Source organism: Desmodus rotundus, chromosome 5 (assembly GCF_022682495.2).
Source record: "Desmodus rotundus isolate HL8 chromosome 5, HLdesRot8A.1, whole genome shotgun sequence".
Classification (NCBI taxonomy): domain Eukaryota; kingdom Metazoa; phylum Chordata; class Mammalia; order Chiroptera; family Phyllostomidae; genus Desmodus; species Desmodus rotundus.
In genome coordinates, this window is record NC_071391.1 from 3,753,337 (window position 1) to 3,776,708 (window position 23,372).

The 23,372-nt window shown below is 41.7% G+C and overlaps 1 protein-coding gene across 7 annotated transcripts in view; it reads left to right on the top strand.

The window, feature by feature from the left end:
• The window catches only part of KMT5B (lysine methyltransferase 5B), a 49,958-nt gene that overhangs the window by 20,220 nt on the left and 6,366 nt on the right, over positions 1 to 23,372 (top strand). For 5 of the 7 annotated variants that reach the window (XM_053923978.2, XM_053923975.2, XM_053923979.2 and 2 more), the window contains 8 exons: positions 2,943 to 3,090; positions 6,723 to 6,791; positions 11,871 to 12,036; positions 12,627 to 12,736; positions 14,215 to 14,381; positions 14,664 to 14,683; positions 14,762 to 14,898; positions 18,537 to 18,733. In XM_053923978.2, coding sequence (XP_053779953.1) covers positions 2,996 to 3,090; positions 6,723 to 6,791; positions 11,871 to 12,036; positions 12,627 to 12,736; positions 14,215 to 14,381; positions 14,664 to 14,683; positions 14,762 to 14,898; positions 18,537 to 18,733 — 961 coding nt within the window. In that variant the 5' untranslated portion in view covers positions 2,943 to 2,995. Of the gene's footprint in view, positions 1 to 2,942; positions 3,091 to 6,722; positions 6,792 to 11,870; positions 12,037 to 12,626; positions 12,737 to 14,214; positions 14,382 to 14,663; positions 14,684 to 14,761; positions 14,899 to 18,536; positions 18,734 to 19,760; positions 20,019 to 23,372 lie in introns of those variants that run through there. The other 2 variants (XM_053923980.2, XM_053923977.2) reach the window with 2 other exon arrangements.

Below are 23,372 nucleotides of genomic sequence, written 5' to 3' on the forward strand. Positions count from 1 at the left end.
AAGTCTTAATGCCCTTTCAGGAAAAAAACATTCAACAAACTATGAATAGAAGGAAAGATAAAGGACATCTATGAAAAACCCACAGCTGATGTCACATTTAATGGTGAAATACTAAATGGTTCTGTCCAAGATCAGGAACAAGACACAAAATCCATTCTCACCATTCCTATTCAGCATTGTACTTACAGATTCTGACCACAGCAACTAGGCAAGAAAATGAACTAAAAGCATCCAGAACAGAAAGGAAAAGGTAAAACAGTATCTATGTGCAGATGACATGGTTGTGTATATAGAAAATCCTAAGGCGTCCACTAAAAAACTACTAGAATAATCAAGTTCAGCAAGGGTGCAGGATACAAAAATTAGTTGCAGTTCTGTATACTTTCAATGAACAGTTCAAAGTTGAAACAATTTTATTTACAAGAGTGTAAAATATAGCAACAAATTTAACAATAAAGGTGTAATACTTATACTCTGAAAACTACAAAACATTGTTGAATGAAATTTAAAAAGACCTGAATAAATAGACGTCACATATTCATGGATTAGAAGACTTACTATTGTTAAGATGGCAGTACTCTCCAAATGATCTACAGATTGATTGCATTTCCTATCAAAGTCTCAACTGGCTTCCTTGCAGAAATTGACGAGCTCATCAGAAAATTCTTATGTAAATTTAAGGAACCCAGATTAAAACAATCCTGAAAAAAAAAAGGACTCCCAGTCATCAGAAAAATGCAAATTAAAACTATAAGATACTACTTCACAATCACTGGGCTATATATAGAATCAAAAGGACAGCCAGTAACAAGTATCGGTGATGATGTGGAGAAATTAGAACCCTCATACACTGCCGCTGGAAATGTAAAATGGTGCGTCCACTTTGAAGGATAGCCTGGCAGTTCCTCAAAAGGATAAGCATGGAGTTTCCATATGACCTAGCAGTTCCACTCCTAGGGATGTACCTAAGAGAATTGAAAACATATGTACACACAAAAACTTGTACATAAATGTTCATAGAAACGTTATTCATAAAAGCAAAAAAGTGGAAACAGGCCAAATGTCCATCAACTAATGAATAAGCAAATGTGGTGCATGCATGCAGCGGCGCATTATTTGGCCATACTAAGGAGTGAAGTTTGACGCATGCTGCAGCATGGGTGAGCCTTGGAAACATGCACCAACTGAACGAAGCCAGTCCCATAGACCACATATAGTGTGATTCTGTCTATATGCAGTTTTCCAACTAGGCAAATCTGTAGAAACAGAAACTAGATTAGTGGTTGCCAGGGGCTGGGAGGGAGAAACAGGTAGTGACGACTGATGGGTGTGGGGTTTCTTTGGGGAGTGATGAAATGTTCCAAAATTGATTGTGGTAATGTTACACAATTATGTGAATATGTTTTTAAAAACCTTTGAATTGTACACTTGAAATGGGTGAATTGTATAGTATGTGAATTATAGTTCAATAAAGCTGTTGCAGAAAATACAGTGATTTGATAGCTTTTCACATACCCATATGCCCAATATAAGTGTTTAATTTTTTTTTTTTGAAAGAGTAGATGAAAAAAAGGTTACACCTCTTACTGTGTCTTTTGTTCTTTCACATATTATTTGGGTTGGCCAAGAAGTCCATTTAATTTTTTCTGTAAAATAAAAGACATTTTTTTATTTTCACAAATAACTTTATTGAGTTGGATATTTTGAGTATGTTGGCTATCTCCCACATGGTGCAACAGTGATAGTTCCGAATTAATGTTTCTGTTTGATCGCTGTCAGCTTCAACTGCTCCACCTGACCCTGGAGCACCATCAAGTGAGAACTCTCCAGCAGGAAACTTCACAAACCACTTCTGACACATTCGATCAATCAGTCACAGCACTTTCTCCATATGCTGCACAAATCTTTTTTTGCATTTCAGTTGTTTTTTACCTTTCTTGAAATAATAAAGCATAATATGCTGAAAATGTTGCGTTTTTTCCATCTTCAGTATTAAAATGGCTATACAAAAATTCATCAATTTTGGTGTTCTTTTTTTAATGCACGCTGATATGACAGATGTCACAACACAATCTAACAAAATTGTTTCAAATGAAGTTAAAGACAACTAAGTGCTACTACAGCCATCTTAACAGAAGAAAACCAAACGAACTTTTTGGCCTGTTTTGAGAGACTTAAAGTTTTACTGCTGATGTCACTGACTGCTGCTGAGACCGTCGGTGACAGAGACACCAGACACTGACGAAACTGCATGCATACAGATTTGGCCTTCCTTTCCTCTCTTTACATTATTTTTCTTCCACAATTAAACCTAACTGCTTCAGTCACCTTCCCTATTTTTATCCAGTCACTCAGAATTTTTTAAAGAGAGGTCAGTTGGAAGTAGGTCTGTCATTCTCTCTTCTTTCCCCACCTCTACTGCCTAGCTCCGTAATGATAGGCAAGTTTCTTACCCTCTGGGCCTGTTACCAGCAAAGTAGAGAGAGTGATCACTCACCAGCCCAAAAGCAGGAAGATGGAGTCAGCTCCTCGCGACTCCTTTTGGTCCTTAAGTTCTACCCTCCTGGCACTCGCTGCAGAGAGTATCTCAGGCTCCTCCTCTTTCCTCCTTGACCCTCTGGTGCGCTTTTGCTTCCTTAACGAACAACATCAACCTTCCCCGTTTCTCACCTTTTCCTGGGAGGGGCAAGGCATTGGAGCCAGAGTCTCGCTGACCCTCTTCTTGGGAAACCTGGTACTGTCTGCGAACCAGAATACTCTCAGTAACGGATCAGTTTACTGCGTTTGGCTTTATGTTTATGCAGCTAGCACTCCACTCTCCGTTATTAAAGTTGATTGAGGTCATTTCAGTTCTTGACTACTAGCTTGAATGGGCAAAGGTTATTTTAAGGTAGATTTTAGTAGTTTTCAGTTTGAGTTACTTTTTCTTTTTCTTTTCACAGGTAATGGTAATTCAGGATTCGAGGGACAGAGTCGATATGTACCATCTTCTGGAATGTCCGCCAAGGAACTCTGTGAAAATGATGACCTAGCGACCAGTTTGGTTCTTGATCCCTATTTAGGTTTTCAAACACACAAAATGAATACTAGGTAATTTTAAGTCTTTATCCTAAATGAAACAGATGATGTTAAATTTAAGGAAAGAGATGGCTAATTTTACTTTCAGTCAAAATTTTAAAGTAACATTAAAGGAAAGTTCTTTCCTACAGAAAGATTTTTCTATATGTGAGCTAAGAAAAGCAATGAAAGCTTATGAAAGTCTTGTCAGTTTTAATTCTGTGTTCTTATTTCATCTCAGGATATTTCTGTTAAAATATAAGGCTGGGGGACCATCTCTGTATTCTATTTTAAATGTTGATGATAATTAGCTGAAAGAAAAATCTTAACAGGCATGCTATAAAACCTTAAAAATGTGCATGAGTTTTCCCTACTAAAAGTAGGTTACATCAGTTTTTTTCATGGCTTTATTAAAGACTTGAGTAATTGCCTCTGTACATGGGTAGTTCTGCCATATGTTTTAATATTTTGAGATGCAGCTAAGGATTCAGCTAGGTAAGATTCAGCTAAGTCAGAGTGAATGACTTTAAAGACATATGCTCACATTCAGTGTACAGATAAGAAGATAGCTGTACAAGTGCTTTATTGAGTATCAAATGTCATCTACATAAAATATTACTATATTACTCTTGAAATTTGTTATCCTTTGAATTTCTTTATTTTAATTCCCTTAAATACCATCTCTTCCCCAAAAAAGGCTCTTAGATAATTTTGTAATTCCACCGTACACTGAGTCAGAGTTTTACAACTTTTCTTTATCACTCAGATTCCATGGCAAAGGGTATTCAGGTCTGGTGGAAAAGCACAGGGATTTAGAATGTAGAGCGAGTTCTGGACCACTGTCCACTCTTACCTCTGCCATCCTAGCTCTGGGGTTCAGTAGCCGTGGTGCCAGTGACTAACCCTGGAGGACTTGATCACCAGGTGGATAATTAGCTGAGTAATTTTTTACTCTCCAGGAATTGGTGAATAAAAGTGATTATGGGGAAAATCTTGTGTTCATCGTTTTCCCTTTTAATTCTGTCCCTTGCTAGAATTAAAGTAAGATACTGTATGAGCATTTATCAGTTACATTCTAAATCCAGAAAGAAGAAATTTGGGTAAAAATGTGCCTTCGGTATTTCCGTGTCATTTCTTCTCACCCTGTGTCTTTACTAAGATGAAGGGAAGAGCAAGGATAGGCCTCAGAGATCCTTTACATAGCTCCCTATCTTTGGAGGGGCGAACACCTACGTTTTCTAATTAGGCAGGCAGATGGCTGTTGTCTGAGAATCAGCAGAATCGGATGCCCTTGTGTGCAAGTAAAGTCTAGTTTGCATTATTTTAAGTCCATTTCCCTCCCCCCCCTCCCCCCCCCCCAGGGAACGTAAGAGACCAGTGCGCATTCTCTAGAGCATCCTGATAGTATTTAAGGCACCCCTTTGGCCTTTTTCCCCCCCTGAGTTAGGAAATGTGAATCACTGGTTCACATAACATTCTAATGGCATTCAAAGTGTTACCACAGAGGCCCCTAGTTATGACCCGGAGTCATCAAGAAAGAGTTAGATTATGCTCACTAAGCCTTATGTACTGAAATGTGGAAGCATGTAAACCATTTTAGAAAGCATTCCATCAAAATTACAGAATGTTTTTAGTGGCTGAGGAAAGAAATCTACCTTATATATTCAGTATCTGCATGCTTTGTTCCGAAGGATGGAGGGTTGCCTGTTACTATCTTCTGCTATGGGAAATAACTCCTATTTTCTATAAAAATTCTCTTAGACAACTGCTTCTCATAGTTTCTAAGAGTCACTTAGGGAATCTTGTTAGGATCCAGACTCTGAGCTATGGGTGAGGCCTGGGAGCCTCTGTTTCTGACAAGCTCCTGACCACGGTCTCAGGAGCAAGGTCCCATGCACCAGGCTGCTGAGCTTCCTTGTGACGTGAAGAGTGGATTAGAAGCGCTTTACCAGTAGTTTCTGGGGGCTCACTTAAAAACATGTGTCCTTAAATTGTAAAGTTTAGGATTGCCACACCAATATTAAAACTCAGGATATTACTATATCCAGGTACCCTCAATTAAAATGTATTCAGTATGTAAAATTTTTTATGAATAGAAATTGAAGGATCTAAAATGAAAACTGGTTCAACCTAGTTAAACATGAAGAAGAAGACATGTATTCATTATTTTTCAGTACAATGTTATTAAATTCTTCTCATACAGTTCCTAACACAGCCACTGGTGGTGTAGACAATCCCACCGTCCCCCAGGTGGGCCAGGCTGGCTTTGCAGCAGGGTGGGCATTGAGCCCTGTGGCTGTGCGCTCACTGACGCTGTCTCGTGGAGGGCACTCGGCATTCTTTTCAGAGGTAGTTTAACAGGCTCTTGTAAGCTGCTGTTTGGAGAATACACAGAAATTTAATTAATGAGACTTTTAATCGTAGGGAATAGTATACATTTTCATTTAATCTTAGTGGACATACTTGAAAATAAAACTATATCCATTCTAGTTCATCTTTTGAGCAAGAATTTACCAGAATGTTGCCTTATATCATGTTCAAAGATAGTATTTTATGGAAAATCTCTAGTGCTTTATTTGAATAAACCATAAATATCTCTAAAATTGTTAGCTTGTAGACTTCTCTGACTTTGGGATGCAAATGAAGTGACTGGAAAATAGGATTAGAGCTTGGACTTTAATACTCCAAGCTGTCTGTTACTTGTATAACGGTCTCTTCTCACGTTTATACATCTGTAATTTGACATGTCAGTTTTTAGTTTCTCTTTTTTGTACCTTTTCCCCCTCCTTTTAACTTCTTTCAGCGTACTGTGTTTAGAAACAGTAGAAGTTCAATAATTTGAGAATTTCCCAAACTAGCTATATTATGAATACTCATGTTTTAATTTTAAAATATCCCTAATTTACTAACAAGTAAGTCACTTATAGCATGAATACCTGGAAATAGTGTAAACAAAATAGTAATTTCAGTCTACGGGGAAATATTTAGACCTAGTTGACTTGTCAGTTATGAAACTTAAATTTTTCCTCTTAGCTGGAGAGTAGAGTTGTTAGTAATACCTCTGATTTTTTAAAAATCAGAGTAGGGCGGTGGATGTTGTAAAGCCAGGGCAGGCGCCCCTTGTTCGGGCTCCAGAACCCAGAGATTTGACAGTATCAGGAGGAGCGGGGGAGTTTCAGGTGAGCAGAGCAGGAACAGCGTTACAAAGAAACGAGGAGTCATCTCAGGGCACTTTTTCTTGGGAACTTCTCTTGATTTTTCTGATCCAAACGCCAGCCTGTACAGTCCTTACTCATCCTTCCCCTGCTGCAGCCATCTCATTTTATTTCACTTATTTATGCACTTGATTATTCGTATCTCCTGTTGGATATGAGTTTATAAGCCACCGTAAATGCCACTTTGAAATCAAGTACTCGACCAGAGAGCCTAAAGAAATTCTTAGACCTTCTAATTCGCTGTAACAAGGGGTAGAATGATGCCATGGGGAAGTGGAGAGCGTCCTGGCTTTCCCCGTGCCGAGACTGCCCGCGGCTTCATGGAGTTCTGGGGTATCAGTGTTTTAAGCATTTCTGCTGCAGCTAATATTGTAAGTCTGTTTAGAGATTGCAAGTACAGATTGTACAAATAGTTTTTTATTGTTGTTGTTTGTTTTTGCATTTATATAGCGCCTTTCCTTCGAGGAGCTCAAGGCATTTTTCAAAATCTGACAGTTTTCCTCACAACAACCCTGTGAGGTAGGTAGAGTGCGTTGCAAACAGTAATAAGATGCCCGCTAACCTGTCGCAGCCTTTATGATGTTCTTCTATGTTAAGTGTTGGAGGTGTCAGCATAAACATGAGTTATAGAACACTTTGCAAACCTTTTAAAATAGTTTGGTCTTAGTCATAGCTGTATTTTAAAAAACCACTTGTACTCCATAACAGGGTGATTTTAAGAGAAATCTTTTTCATGAAAAGATCAGGAGCCACTCCCTGGGATTAGCTGAGCGCTGAGAGCAGGACTCAGCCAGGCGTGTTTCTGGTTGTTGTCCATTTTCAGGTGAAGAAGGCACGAAGAGTTGTGGCTTTAGCACGCTGCCGCCTCCTCTTCCTCCTCGGCACCTGCCAGCCCTCAGCTTTCTTCACAGGGGGAAATGTGTTCACAATGTTGCCTTCTGGTTTTCTTATTTTATATCTTAAAATATTTGAGCATTTTTCTCTTCCTGTCCCCTTCCCTTGCTCCCTTTTTTCTGCCTCTCCCCTCTCTTCCTCCAGTCAGCTCTTGGTTGTACACACTAATGGAAGGGACAGTAGTAGAGCTAATATAATCTACAACCTTTCTTCATTACCACAGTGGTCTCTTGAGTTTGGAAACAGAAAAACCAAATAGCAAGAAAACCTGGGAAGTCAGTCTCTGGAAAGAGTGGGGAACAGGTGTGTGGGAGTGTGAATTCATTTTATTTTTTCTGTCCCTTTTAATAGTAAATGATTGTAAATGACATTTCTTTTAACTTTTTAAGATTTTTTTTTTTTTGCTTATTTATTTTTAGACAGAGGGGGAGGGAAGAACAAAGGGAGAGAAACATCAGTGTGTGGTTGCCTCTCGTACACCCTCTACTGGGGACCTGGCCTGCAATCCAGGCACGTGCCCTGACTGAGAATCAAACCAGCAACCCTTTGGTTTGCAGGTCAGTGCTCAATCCACGGAGCCACACCAGCCAGGGTTTTTCTTTCTAATTAAAAAAAAAAATTAATATTCAAGTACAGTTGTCTCCATTTTCCCCCCACCACTCCCCAGCCCACTAAAAATTTTTTTACAGCAGCCATTGATCAGAGTTGTGGGAAGAAAGAAAGAAATATTTATTGAAAGTAGCAAATTTTATGTTAAAGAGGGAGGAGGGACAAAGTTACTTGGAAATACCAGATGCCTGTTTTTCTTGCCTCCCTGCCACTCCAACTCACGCCCACAGGCCACATTTAAGAGTGCGTATTACCTTCCACTGTATTGTCAGAATACCACCAGCGCTCTGGCTGGTCTCTGGGCTGATGCTCCATGGCAAACGCAAGTCAAATCCTGTTCTAATGTGAAACGCCACCAGAGGGCCCTGTGAGTCCACACAAGAGCAGGCTCGCAAAAGGCTTCCCTTCATTAGCCTCTGTGAGCCTTCTTTTCCTCGTTTGTGGGAGAAGAGGGCTGTGGTTGATAGTCTAAGTTTCCTTCTAGCTTTAAGAAGCTGGTGTAGGGACGGCTTTGTGCGGTTTCTATGGGAGATTCAGAGTGATTGGGATTAAGGAGAGGGCAGAGAATGTCTTTCTACTCGATGATAGAAAATCATTTTATGTCCTGGCTGGTGTTGCTCAGTGGATTGAGCGCCGGCCTGCGAATCAAAGTGGCCTGGGCACGGGCCTGGGTTGCGGGCCAGGTCTCGGGATGGGGGTGCGCAGGAGGCAGCCGGCCAGTGTTTCTCTCCCACAGGGACGTTTCTCTCCCTGTTTCGCCCTCCCTCTCCCCTCTCTAAAAATAAATAAAATCTTTATTTAAAAAAAGAAAATGATTTTAATTTTTGTCTGAGGTCCATAGTGCCATTTGCTCTGGCCCTAATAATTATAACAATCTTATGTTCTTACATAGCTTTTATTTCCCCACAGTATTTGTTACAATGGGATTTGACTTGAACTGTCAGCCAGGTGATTTTCATATATTTTTTGTAGGATAATTGAAAACGGCCATCTGCACCCAGAACCTTTTTCTCCTTTCTTTGCCAATCATTTTACGCCTATAGCAACCAAGTGTGATAGGAAGTTTTGATAATCAATTATATTTTAAGTGAAATAGAGGTTCTTTTTTTTTTTTAGGAGGGTCTTAATTTCAACTATTCTACTTTTTTTGTTTGTTTTTGTTGTTGTTGTTCAAGTACAGTTTTCTGCCTTTTCCCCCCACCCTGAAATGGAGGTTCTTGCTAGTGGGTAGCAAGTAGCATTTTGAGGGTTTTGTTATTGTTTGAGCTGATGGAAGTCAGGAAGGCAGAAACAAAAGTCAGCACAGGGAAGGGGGAAGGCAGAGTATTACTCGAGAGTTCATTATTTTGTGTTGGTTTTAGCATATAAATTGGCATTGGGAACAAAGAGTAAACGAAACTGCAGAGAGCTGAGGGGCATTTTTAGATAGGAAGGGGCAGTTTCAGGAAGTGGGGAGCACACACCACGCCCGCAGGAGTAGCCAGTGTCCAGTCTATGTCTCTGACCTGTTTTTCTGCCATGTTCTTAGAGCTTGGGTGAATTGAGCCCTGCCTCTGACTAGCTCACTAATGCCATGCGATTATTCCAAGATAGCGAGTCCATGTTGGACACACCAAGATTGCTTGGCTCTTTCTGTCATTTGCAGCCCTGCCACTGACATTGTGGGTTATATGTTGTCTTTGCTCAAAGGAAGTGTTGCTTTTCTGTTCACTGCACAAAGCGTGGGCTGCCCACTTCCCACCATGCCCTATTTTGTGTTGTGTGACATGGCATGCCCTAGCTAACAGCTGCGTGGTCGTCTTCTTTGTCCTTCGTGTGTAGAGACTCCCAGTGTAGGCTTGCAGCAAGAAGGGTTTACGAAACTCGATTTTGACAAAATCACTTGGGATGTCTGCAAGGTACTTAATGTTACAACTGTGGAAGTTTGGATACTTGCACAATTCTGCAAATTCTTAGATTATTTTAGTGGTGGTTCTCCAACACCATATCCTGACAGTCCTAGTTAAAGACATTCTGATTGTTTAAAGGGTTTCCACTCCTCAGTTTGTCTGGGAGGGTGTGCTAATTAATTGAGAACGCAATAAATAAGGCTTTCTCATTTCTTCATGTGATATCTCTGGGATGTGTTTAAACTCTTTCATATGGTTCTGCTCAGTAGTTGTGAGGACTTAACTGAAAATAGAGTCGGAAGCTAGTAAGTCCCTCACACTGTCAGCACGTATTAACATACCTGAAGTCCCCCAGAGATCCCACCAGACCTCATGTCCTCCCTCTTCCTGTTCTAGGATTTCCTGTTGCCCCGCTGGTTCCTCAGCCCTTGTTCCTCTCTGTGAATCTGGCATTACTAGGCTCCTCTGCCTAAATCCCCACTCACTTCGCCTGCCATCCTTTGATTCTTTCCTGCCTACAGTAATATTCTAGAAAGCTGAAGTCACAACCTGCCTCCCTGCCCATACCAGTCAGAACTGCAGACTCCTTCCCAAACAAATCTTCACTTCAGTTATAATTTCCATACTTTAAAGTGCGCTATAGCAATGTGGTTTGTACCATATTAACATGTATTTGCATATCGATGCCTTGCTTAACTGTTTGATGCATGTGTATGTCTTTTAGTCCAAATTAAAATTTTCATTTAAGAGCTTTGGCCATCCCTGTGCTCAGTTGGTTAGGGCATCGTCCCAATACACCAAGGTTGCCAGTTCGATCCTTGGTCAGGGCACATACTAGAACCAACCAGTGAATGCATGGATGAGTGGAAGAACAAATTGATGTTTCTCTCTCGCTCTCTCTCTCTCTCTCTCCCTCTCCCTCTCCCTCCTCCTCCTCCTCCTCCTCCTCCCTTCTTCTTTCTCTAAAATCAATCAATCAATTCTTTTAAAAAGAGATCAGTGGCCACACTGTCTCTTCTATGTTTCATCATAGCACCTGTGTACACAGCACCTAATAAATAATCCTTGGTGAAATGTTGTGGCTTAAAATCTTATTGAAATGTTTTCAATACATTTATGATAGCTTACCTAGAAAAAAAATTCTGCTTGAATGCTTACTTTCCTGGAGTTTATGCTAGATTTTTATCTCAGCTCTAGCATTTTCACATTTATGAGATATGTAATTTTGATTCTTAGAGTTTAGAGGCATAGTTCAAATCCTTTTCTCCTTGGCCATTAATATTTTTTTAACTTATTCTTTGTGAATAGCAGTCTGCAATTCCTTTTTTGGTTGGATTTTTTTTTTAAACTTTATTTGGGAAAATAAACCAAATGAAACTGACATTAGCAAAAAAAATTTAAATTAAGATCCAAGCACCTTTAATTTTAATACGTGTTTTATTGAGAACACAACTTCAGAATGAGGGGCTTGCAAACTTAAGTTTTACTTGGACCATGATTGCATCATGTGTTACTTCGTGACTGGAAACAGTATTCCGAAGTCGTTACAGCTGACTTTACACTAGAAGCTTGTTATTATTCTGTGTCGGCAGCTTTTGCTTGCGTCCCTCATACGGCAGCGTCACTGCCGAGCTGCGCTCTTGCAGGGCTTGTTCTCTGAACGCAGTGGCCGGAGGCCACTTTGACTGCCGTGGTGTTGAAACACCAAGTGTGTCTTGAGGCCTGCTGGAGTACTTGGTTTGGGGACTTTCTAACTGTACGTAGAGAATGTTTTGTTAGTGGCATGATTTTGTTTGCTTCTCATTCTTCTGAAGCTCATTGCCTGGCACTCTTCTGGCTTGATTCTGCATGTTTTGTTTTTAAAACTTGTCATTCTAACACAATTAGACGAGTGCTATTATAAGTCTTTCATTTTGTACCTTCTCTAGTAGATGGCTAGTACAAGCCTGAAATCAGAGTGCATTCGCTTGAATCAGCAGTTAATGAGAAAACAGTGAAATGAAAATATTAAAATGCATTTTGAAGAAAGAGAAGTTGTATTTCCTGATTATCAATATTACTTGCATAATAATTATCAAAAATATAGATCTCTTTTGTTATGTCTGGCGGGTTTTAGGTTATCTCTTTCTCAAGATCTCTTAACGGTGTCCCAAGGATGATGGCAGATAACTGGAGTTATTGTCCTGATTTTTTTTTTTTTTTTCAGATTTCGGCCTATTAAAGGAAGGCAAGAAGAACTGAAGGAAGTAATTGAGCGCTTTAAGAAAGATGAGCACTTGGAGAAAGCTTTCAAATGTTTGACTTCAGGCGAATGGGCACGGCACTATTTTCTCAACAAGAACAAAATGCAGGAGAAATTATTCAAGGAACATGTAGGTTTATTAATAAGATTAATACTATTTATCTGTTTGGATAAGAGTGAAGGAAACCAAAGCCTAAATTTTGGTGAACACTGAAACTTGAAATCAATTTTTTGGCTCTGACCAGTGTGGCTCAGTTGATTGGGCATTATCCTGCAGGGCTAAAGGTCACTGGTTCAGTTCCTGGTCAGGGCACATGCCTGGCTTGTGGGTTTGGTCCCTGGTCAGGGCACATGTGAGAGACAACTGATTGATGTTTCTCACATCAATGTTTCTCTCCCTCTTTCCCCTTCCTTTCTTCTCTCTAAATATAAATAAATAAATTTTTTGTAAAATTAATAGTATGAAGATCTGATAATATGTAAGATCATTTGTATGACTATACAAAGAGAAAACTTTATCATCTAGAAGTTAAGTTCTTTGTGAACTTTTGCCTAAGCCATTAGTTACTCACATACTTGAAATTTTAAAATACCAATAAAGTTTGTTACTTGAGGATCTTAAATGTTTTTATGTTGTCAGTGGTGGTTTGCTTTTATAATTCCAAGAATGTCTAGTGAGGTAAACAATGTAAAGTTAATGTCAAATGTTTTCTGTTTTAGGTGTTCATTTACTTGCGAATGTTTGCAACTGACAGTGGATTTGAAATACTACCCTGTAATAGATACTCATCAGAACAAAATGGAGCCAAGATAGTAGCAACGAAAGAGTGGTAACTATTATACTAGTATAAACTCATAAAGTTATTTTATTTAAATTCTCTCTTAAATTACTGTTGAAGTGCTAAGAAAGTTGTAGGAAGGGATGAAGCCAGAGCTCACTGTGGAGGAGCCAGTGCAGGGCCAGTGCCTTAGCCCAGAGACCAGGGTCTGTTGATTGTTCTTCATTCCCATCTTTGTCGTGTGGAATTAAAAGTCTGAGTTGAACCAGATTCTGTCTCTGAGCCTGGGTGCCTGCTTAATGATGGGACTAGAATGGTGGGGGAGGCCAGGATGGGAAACCTGGCTTCCAGAGTCAGTCCTTTACTGGCCTAGAAGAAAGGTTAGGTATGAACCCTTCCTTCATGATCCTAGGAAGTCAGTAGGTGGAAACTTCCTAGCACACTGCTTAGGACACGATGCCTGCACACTATGCCTGCTTAAAAAATACACATATGTGCCAGCTTAAATAAAGGTCATACCGTTGAGCCCCATTAGAAGGAATAGCAGCCATATGTGAAAGAGAGAAAAACGTGATTATATCTTCTTTCTTCTAATGCCTGTTCCCTACCTTTTCTTCCAAAAGAAATATATAGGCCCTCTCATAGACCATCCTAATACATTTTATAGCAGAAATTTTAGGTTCAGGTGCCTGAAAATGGGGTGGGCAAAGAGTGTTCCTCCCGGGCTTGGAAGGGTGTGTGTACATGAGTGTACCTTGTGTGTCACTGGGTGATATCAGGCCTCTGCTCATTGGCTCCCGCGGCTCCCTGGGGTGGTGGTGGGTGTGGAGGTTTGAGATCTCGGGTCCAGAGTTGCTCTGTCCAGTACAGAAGCTGCCAGCCCCCTGCGTCTCTTGAGCCCTTGAAGTGTAGCTAGTCTGAATGGAGCAGTACTATAAATGTGATATACGCAAAGTTTTATATTGTTATCTTTTTCATTAATAATTCTTACACTGGCTACCTGCTGAAATTGTGTTTGGGGTATAGAGGGTGGGAACATATTACTAAAAATAATTTCACGTGTTTCTCTTTTACTTTCTTAAAGTGGCTGTTAGACAATGGAGGACTCTGTGCTGGGCTTGCGTTACATGCCTGTGGGGTGGCAGCCTCCCAGTTCTCTGTCCTCATAGCTCTTCCCTGTTGTTGCACTCGTCTGAGTCTCCTTCATCCACTGCCAGCAGGGCGAATTCAGTGTAGCCAGGGTTTGAGTCCTTTCTGCTTGCAAAACACTACGCCAGGTGCTGCAGGGTGTTCAGAGGCACAGATAGGTTCCTGTCCTGGAGGACTTTCCAGCCTCTTGTAGGGATAAGGCAGCTGCACGAGAAACCAGGGCAAAGGCTTTGGGGCTTCCAGTGGGGATCCAAATCAGCTAAAATACTCAGAGCTAGGTCTTCTCAATACTTGATATTTATTGGACAGGGTTATTTTATTAAAAGAAGCCTTACTATTTATAATTACTAGTAATTTTTAACATCACGTATTTTAAATAGGAAACGAAATGACAAAATAGAATTACTGGTGGGTTGTATTGCCGAACTTTCAGAAATTGAGGAGAACATGCTACTTAGACATGGAGAAAACGACTTCAGTGTCATGTATTCCACGAGGAAAAACTGTGCTCAGCTCTGGCTCGGTCCTGCTGCGTTTATAAACCACGGTAAGCGCTCGTTCTCAGGGAGTAGCACTGGTGTTGGGCAGCACCGCTCACAATGGGAATGGCCGTGTCAAACTGGTCTTCCTTCATCTTCCTTTAAAGGAGGGTTAGGAATGTAATTTTCCCCCCACAAAGTTGTTAAATATTCCTATAGTTTTAACTTGAGACATAAACTTCTATCAAATTTGTAAACTCATATGGAAAGCCTATTTCAGATTTCTGTAATTATTCGTGTTTCAGATCTTATCTACAGTTAATTGACTTTATCTTTTGGACATTTTTCAGATTGCAGACCTAACTGTAAGGTAAGCACAAAAATTTTATCTCAAGTATTTAGTTTCTGCCTCAGGTCTGAGTTTCTTACTGAGTTAACTTTATTTCAGTTTGTGTCAACTGGTCGAGATACAGCATGTGTGAAGGCTCTCAGAGATATCGAACCTGGGGAAGAAATTTCTTGTTACTATGGAGATGGGTTTTTTGGAGAAAATAATGAGTTCTGCGAGTGTTACACTTGTGAAAGGTATGGTATTCATTAAGATGTTCAGCTTTTTCATTCTTTTAACCACTTGATGATCATGGGCAGTAAATCACATTATCTCGTCACTTAAATGCAGGGGTAGTCGTGCACATTGGAACATCGCACCCAGTACCAAAGGCATAAACCAAATCAGAGGATCCAGAACTTTTAGGGGCACTGGCACCTGGCTGTTGTCAGACTTTGTGAGCAGTTTGATGTAAAGGTTGGCTGCAAATATTGTTCAAATTCTCAGGAACACCAGTTAGGTGAGAGGATGAGACTAGTCAAAGGAACTCATTCAGTTGCTCAGCAGATATTAACTGAATAGCTACTTCATGTTAGGCCTAAGTGTGCATGATAAACAAGACTAAGCACAGGGCCAGTTGTGAGGGTAGTGTATACACACGTCCACACTCACACTGCGCTGGGTGCTGAAAGGTGAGAGGAGGTGGCCCAGTGAAGGACAGAGAGTGGGCAGAGTTTTACAGAGGTGCTGACGTCGCAGGTGAAGTGTCCAGGATGCACCGGGTGCCTGCATCTGGGCTGTAACCGGTGCCTGCATCTGGGCTGTAACCGCCCTGACACCGCAGCGGCTGCAGCACGTTCCCGGTCAGCGCTGCAGATTTCCCTCAGGAAACTGGAGGCTTGGAACCTAATGAGGGACCAGATTACTGTAAAGCTTATGTGAAAGTGTGTTTGATTGATAGCCAAGAAAAAATAAGTAAAGGGAGATTTGCCTTAACGGTTATTAAAAGTGACTATGAAACAACTGTAGTCAAAACTTGATGATGTTTACTGGCCAGAAATGGGCAAGTAGGTAAGAAGACATGAGTAGAATCCTGAAACAGGCCGGCGTGCGGGTGCAGTGTATTCCATCTGCACTTGGGCGTCCGCGTGTGCCGAGGGCTGGCTTTCCGACTGCCAGACTGATCGGCGCCCCCTGAGTCCCGCCTTGTTCAAGGGTCTGCTGTCGTTCATTATGTTTCTGGAAGAACGCTGAGCTAAATCCCCATCTCCCACTGTGTAAGAATAAATTCCAGATGGATTAAGAATTTAAATTTTGAAATACAATGCAAAACTATTAGAACAATTTAGGAGAATATATGTCTAACATGAGGTTAGTAGTAGTCTTTTGAACGAAGACAAGAAATGGTAAATACTGCAATTTTGAATGGCTGAAAATAAAGTCAAGGACAAACGATAAACTGAAAGGTACACACGAAGAGTCAGTAGTATAATAACAGAAACTCCGGTAAGCTCATAGGGAAAGACAGACTCCAGTAGTAAAGAAAGGGAAGGAGGACGCTGCACAGAAAATGATGGCCAGAAACAAGGAAATTAAAGCAATCAGGTACTCATTTTCACTATCATTTGGCAAAATTTGAGGGGTGCGCTGCAGACTGCTGGTGAGGACATGGAGAAACAGGTACAATGTTACTAGGGCCGAGGAGAGCTGTAACCTTTTGGGGAAGTAATCTGGCAATGTGTGTCAAAAATAACTTTACCATTTACTTGGCAGTCAGTTCCATATGGAAGAATCCATCCTGTGGAGAAATGAACACTAGTTTGTGGATTTGGTTTTAAGAGCAGCAGAGCAGCTGTATTCATGGTGGCCAGCGGGAGGGATGGCCCACAGGTTCAGTGTCGCACAGCTTTTAAAACATGTTCTGTTCCGGCTGATCTGTCCGTGCTGGAATGATGGTAAAGCTGGTTGCCGAGTGAATGCATGGTATTACCCTGCTGATTTGGTTCGCTTAGAAAACACCAACAACATAGATAGGTGTGCAGACTGGGGTAAAGAGGTGGAAGCTGAGGTGCTGGCAGGTTGAGAGCACTGGTACCTCAGGGTTGTGGGGCTACAAGGGGTCGGGAAGTACCATCAGTTTCTGCCTTTCGGATATGTATATCCTAGGGCTGTTTGGCTCGTGGCAGTAAGCACGAGCGTGCATCACTTTCCTAAGTTAAAAAGAAGAGACGAGAGTAGTAGAGAAGCAGATGAATAGCAGAGTTTTACTAAAAAAATAAACCACCTAATTTCCAGGTAAAATAATTCCACTACAACCATTTATTGTGTGTTTAAGCATAATTTTAAGTGTGGCTCATCATTCAGAAATGTTATGTGTTACAATAAAAGGACATGGAATATCTGAAAATAATTTATTACAGTCTTTATCCATATAAAATGAAATGGCCTTTGGGGTTTATGGATTTACTTGCTGAAAGTACTTTGGGGTGGAGTTGAGTATAATTGGTTACCTGGCTTGGTGAGAATTTCCAGTGCACCTTTTCAACAAAAGAATTGAGGCAGTCCCACAGTAAGTTTTTATTGTTTTTACAAGCGCATTAATAAAAATTCCAGGTGCATTCTGTGAAGGTGAAGAAAGCAGAAAGCAAGAATTCTCACCTTACTTATCAAAACTAGTTTCTGCTCTAGGGTTAGCTAAGTCTGTGCTTCCTAGCATTTAGAGGTAGGAGGGAAGGGAGAGAAAAAAACTCTTGTCCCTTAGCAAAAAGTCAAACACTCATTGCTTGGGGGGAGAAAATCCTGAAGGAAATCAGTCACACGGGATCTCATGCGGGGCAAGATTGCTTTCATACCAGAGGGTATTCACAATTGGACCACAAGGTCAGGAGCTGTTACTATATGCTAAGCTAAGGCAAATAAAAGGCAAGCCTCGGAAGGCACTGTTAGCCAAACAGATTTCTCACTCCTTAAAGGAAATAGATAGTGCTTTTTTTAAGCCTCATTAGTGTACAACTTACTATTCTTTTGAATAGAGCCGAGAAGAAATTTCCCTTTATACACTGAATAAAGCAAACATTTGCAAAAACAGATTCATTTAGGAAGTTTAGGAACTCTCCTGTTAAGCACCCGCACTTCAAAAGAATTTATATAAATTCCAATAGTTAAAGCAGGTAGAAATTATTCTTATCCTGTGGTAAAAGCAAGTCTTTTCATTTTAATGTCTTTTATTTAGTAACATTTTATTAACTTGATTATGGTCATTTGTTTATTCAATAACTTTTGAATAAAGGAATTACTTAACATGTTTTCTTTGTTCCCAAAGTCAGATTTTCACTAAGATGATCTGGCCTCTGATACAAAATTGTGGTCAGGGTTGGTTTGTATCGAACATTAAGTTCTATCTAAATAATGACTTAATTTATGGAAATTGGTTTCTTTTTTTAATTTCTTAATTCTCAATTTTTAGTAATGTAGTGTTAAATTGTGTAGAACAAAGCTAGAATATAATTAACAGGTGGGTTATTTAAGCCACAATGTAGACCACAGTATATTTCTACGTGTATACAGAAATAGTAAATTTCACCAACTAGTTTTGAAATTGAAGAATCAGTTATTTATTGTTTTCTACACATAATTCTACAGAGCCCAATAGCTTCTCATGGGCGATTAATAATTGACAACAGTCATAACAACTTGTTGTTGTTAATTTTATATAATATTTAATCTCTTTGGAGAGCCCTAGACCTAGCAGACCCCAGGGGTGGTGGAGGCCCCCTCCGCTCATCACATCTGTGGATTGGATGGGCCTGGAGCCGAGGCCTGTGGTTAGTTAGAGCCGAGGCCTGTGGTTAGTTAAGTACGCCGCTTGTGTGACGTGTGCTCTTTTCTCTTTCAGACGGGGAACTGGTGCTTTTAAATCCAGAGTGGGACTGCCTGCGCCTGCTCCTGTTATCAATAGCAAATATGGACTCAGAGAAACAGATAAACGTTTAAATAGGCTTAAAAAGTTAGGTGACAGCAGCAAAAATTCAGACAGTCAGTCTGTCAGCTCTAACACTGATGCAGATACCACTCAGGAAAAAAACAATGCAAGTAAGTAAGGGACCTTTGATAAGCGTATCTTTTTTAAAATTTTTTAAGTGTTTCAACACAGTTTGTTTCCTGAAGTGTGTGCTTCAATAGTTTTGACCTTTTAAATATTGAGAGACACCCTGGGACCTCAGCAGCATCACAAGGTTCTAGAAATGATCGGCCCACCAAAGCGGTCTGTGTCCCGCCTGTAGATTCAGTACGCTCGCCTAGACTTAGGGGTCTGCTTTTCTTGAATATTTGTAACTGGCTTTTACCTGCTTCACCATATGTCCCAGGGTCATCCTAGATCATGTATGTCATATATGACATTATATATGGCATGTTTGCGTATGTGCATACATTTGAGAGCAACATTTCAAGGTGTTAGTTTCACTGTAATTAAGTGATTACGTCTTCCAAGCAGATAGGATGGGGCGGAATCATACAGGCGCACACGTGTTCCCGTGCCCAGCCAGTCTGTTAGGATGGCTGAGGGACTTGGGGAGTTCATAGCTTCTGGCTTCAAGGTTTACTTGCCTTTTTCAAAATGAACTGACCCAGTTCACTAAACCACCAGTTACCAGATTCAGATTGTGATAAAGGAGCATTTTAAATGTCCCTGCCCTGTGATATATTAGCCGCTACCAAAAAGTAGCAAGGTGAAAAGGAGAAAGAAGCAAGTTCTAAGATACCAGTTGTGGGGGTGGGGGACAAGACCTAATGGAACTGGAAAAAGAATGAAGAACACAGAGAAGAGAAGAAAGCCTAAACAAACAAAAGAAAACACATCGTCTTGGAGCTTTGAAGTCCTGGGACCATTCTGAACACTGCTGTTTTCCATCTGGGTAACACCTACTTTCTCTGGTTCCACTAAAGTAGGCTCTTCAGTCTGACTTACTCTGAGAGGGGTCAAGTTTGAAAGTTTTGACTTGGTGACCCCCAGAGTCTGCCTGTCAGCACTCTCAATGTTCGTAGATACATCTTGGCACCTAAGTATCCTCTGAGATCTGGTTATTTTAGGCTCTTCTCCCTCTCTTCACGTTTTCAGCCCAGCACTGGGTGCTGCCCTCCCTTGCAGAAAATCCCGAAGAAAAGGGCAAGTGTCTCCCATGATGGCGAGGTCAGTGCCGTGAATTCCCGAGTCTACCTGCTGCTGGGAGTCAGAGGACAGACATAACCTCTGTAGTGTAACAATAACCATGTGCGTCTGGCCCTGTTCATAATGTCCAGAGTGAGCAAGACAAGAGCAGTCAGTCCGTTGTTTGCTGTGGACTGTTGGTTCTAATAATAAATGCAGCATAATCAATGCTTGTTCTCTGAGTCTGGTTCCTTGGTGACACTGGAGACTTGTGAGACCTGTATGTGGAGACTGCCACGGCGCTGTCCCCATTGAGTGAATCTGTGGCATTCTGGGGGGTGTTTGGTGTTGTTACGCATTAACTGTGTCTCTAATGTAAGGAGTCGGAATCCGGTACACCACAGTTTAAAAGATTGGAATACAGATATTTTTTGGAAGGTGTTTAGTGCACTATACTATGTGAGCATCAGGGAATATTTATCAATAAACCAAATACATAATATATTTTTTAATTTTTTAAATTTATTTTTAGAGAGAAGGGAAGAGAGGGTGAGAAACATCGATGTGTAAGACAGCAGTCGATTCCCTCTTGCACACCCCCAACTGTGGACTTGACCCACAACCCAGGCTTGTCTGGGATTTAGCAGCTGACGGGAACTGCTTTCCTTGAACAACATGTATATTCTTTCTAAAGAAACTTTTCCGCCTAGTGGAAAGAAAAATTATTTCTTCCACGCAGATCCTTTTTCGTAAGGTATATGAGAGCCACAACCTGCCTTTTGCCTTAGCATCCAGAGAGAGGAAACAAGAAGAAATCCATTTTTACAGATTCATTCACAAGCCTGAATTATGCAGTTATTGGAAGATTCTGGTTTTCAGGTCTCTCGATGGCTGGGCCACCGCCTGGTGCCCTGATACAGGATGTGTGTCTCTGCAAATGCCACAAGTTGGTGCAGGACCCAGAAGACTTGGCCAGTGGGTTAAGTTTCTCTGAACTGAGGAGAGCCTGCCCTAGAGGCAGGGGCTGGTCACTACTCTCCAGCCCCGCCTGTCACAGGCAGCAGTCCCTGACCTGGATGCTGACGTCTACTTCAGGTCCTGGCCCAAGGCCTGTTCCCCGTAGCCGTTGTCTGTCTGTGTTGGCCACGTAAGGTGGAAGCTGCTGGCTCGAGTTCTGAGGTGTCAGCTGTGTGTGGTCCTTGTATTACCTTGGTTCACACTGACGGTGTGCGCAACTGGGGCTTTTGCGTCTGAATGCAGCCCTGGCGCTCAGGAAACCTCGATGTCATTTTGCTGCTCTTGTATCTGGCTGTAATTCCTGCCACCCACGCAGGGCTGCCTTGTGATTTTGAGGACACCCAGAAATGACCATGATGGCCATGCTGTGGCTCCTTTACCCATGAGTTGGGACTGGTATACCTTAGAGGCAGTGCCTAAGAATTTGGGATCTTGCCCTGCCTGGTGTGGCTCAGTGGATTGAGCGCTGGCCTGCGAACCAAGGGGTCATTGATTGGCTTCCCAGTCAGGCACATGCCTGGGTTGCTGGCCAGGTCCCCACTGGTGGGCACTCGAGAGGCAACCACACATTGATGTTTCTCTCCCTCCCTCCCTCGCCCTCCCTCTAAAAAATAAATACCATCTTTAAAAAAGAACTTGGGATCTTGAACCATAGAGCTCAGTGCAGGTCCATCTCTGCCCCTTACCAGACGGACAATCTTACGCACACGGGTCCGTGTGAGCATGGCTTTCACATAGGTGTAATGGCTCTTCAGAGAATGCTTGTGAGCATTGAGATCATACTTGGCCATTTGCATAGCACCTGCTATATAATATTTGCAAAGAATGTAGCTCCACCTAAAATTACTGTTTAGGTTTATGCATTTGGGACTCGTCCTCGACAGTAGGGAAGAGAGTCACAGATGACGTGTCAGTGCAGGCACTAGGACGGCCACAGTCAGAATCCTTAATCTCTTCTTTTTCTAAGATTTTATTTATGTTTAGAGAGAGGGGAAGGGAGGGAGAGGGGGGAGAGACATTGATGTATGAGAGAAACATCCATCAGTTGCCCTTGCGTGTCCCAAACCAGGGACCAAATCTACAACCAGGCCTGTGCCCTGACCAAAAATTGAACCAGTTACCACCTGCTTTGCAGGATGATGCCCAACCCACTGAGCCACACCGGTCAAGGCAGAATCCTTCATCTCTCATCTTACTTTGCTCTTAATTCTGCCCAGCTTGCATATGTTTTTTATTTATTTTTTTTACCTTTGATTTGATACACCTTTTAGCCGGACTTTTGAAGAGAGAATGCTTTTTAGACAAAATGAGAACACACTCTAATGACATAAACCTAAGCGAAATCTCTGCCGAAACCATCTGTAGCCTCAAATGTTCTATTCCGTGCTGTTGTGAACAAACACCCAAGTGCTTTGTGAGTGGTTCACTGCGGTCAGCTAACAGTGATTCCCTGGGAAAGAGGGGTGCTGGGGGTGCACGGGGGGAGCCGAGACCCAGAATCCCCGTAAAATAAGATACTTCTAATGGACTAAAATACATGCCCAAGTAAGGGGACGCTCAGGTGTTGTGGGACACACAGCAAGGGTTTCCTGTCCCACGTAGAAAGTCACAACAGGCTCCCTGGGAAAAGTGTTTTCCTAAGTTGAATTTTAAAGGAGGTGAAGTGTTGATCAAGTGAAGCATATTCAAAGGAGAGGGAATTTTATTGTGAGAAAAACAGCCCTGGCTGGTGTGGCTCAGTGGATTGAGTGCTGGCCTGTGAACCAAAGGGTCGTCGGTTTGATTTCCAGGCGGGACACATGCCTGGGTTGCAGGCCAGGTCTCCATTTGGGAGTATGTGAGAGGCAACCACACATTGATGTTTCTCCCTATCTTTCTCCCTCCCTTCCCCTCACTAAAAGTAATAATAATTTAAAAAATAAATATACCGGGGCTCTGGCTAGTGTGGCTCAGTGGACTGAGTGCCAGCCTCCAAACCAAAAGGTTGCCAGTTCGATTCCCAGTCAGACCCATGCCTGGGTTGTGGGCCAGGTCTTCATTCAGTTCAGGGTGTGTGAGGAGCAACCAAGGAATGTTTCTCTTGCACATCAATGTTTCTCTTACTCCTTTCCCCTCTCTCTAAAAATAAGTAAATAACATATTTTAAAATTTATTTAAAAAATAAATTGGGGATGAGCAGGGCTTGTATAAGCAAAGTTTGTCATGGCTGGACTAGGAGGTGGGGAGAAGGGGTGTGCGCATGATTTAAAGTTGTGGACTTTACTCCTATGGCATTAGGTTAGGGTAAGGTTGAAAACGCAGAAGCGACATGGTGTATGTACTAGGAAGATCATTTTGGCTGCGTGGTGGAGAGTGGGGTGTTGGGGAAGCAGTGGCAGACAAAAAAGGGTGGAAGCTGTTGCCCTCGTTCAGGCAGGAGGTTGTGGCGGCAGTGGAGAGAGGTGGACTCCACCGGACATGGTGGTTGATTGGGAGAGGCGGTTGGGGAAAACAAGCATCTGGAACACCCTCCTGGGGTCTGCCTGGGCAGCTGGGCTGACTGTGGCGGTGCTGACCCAAATGGAG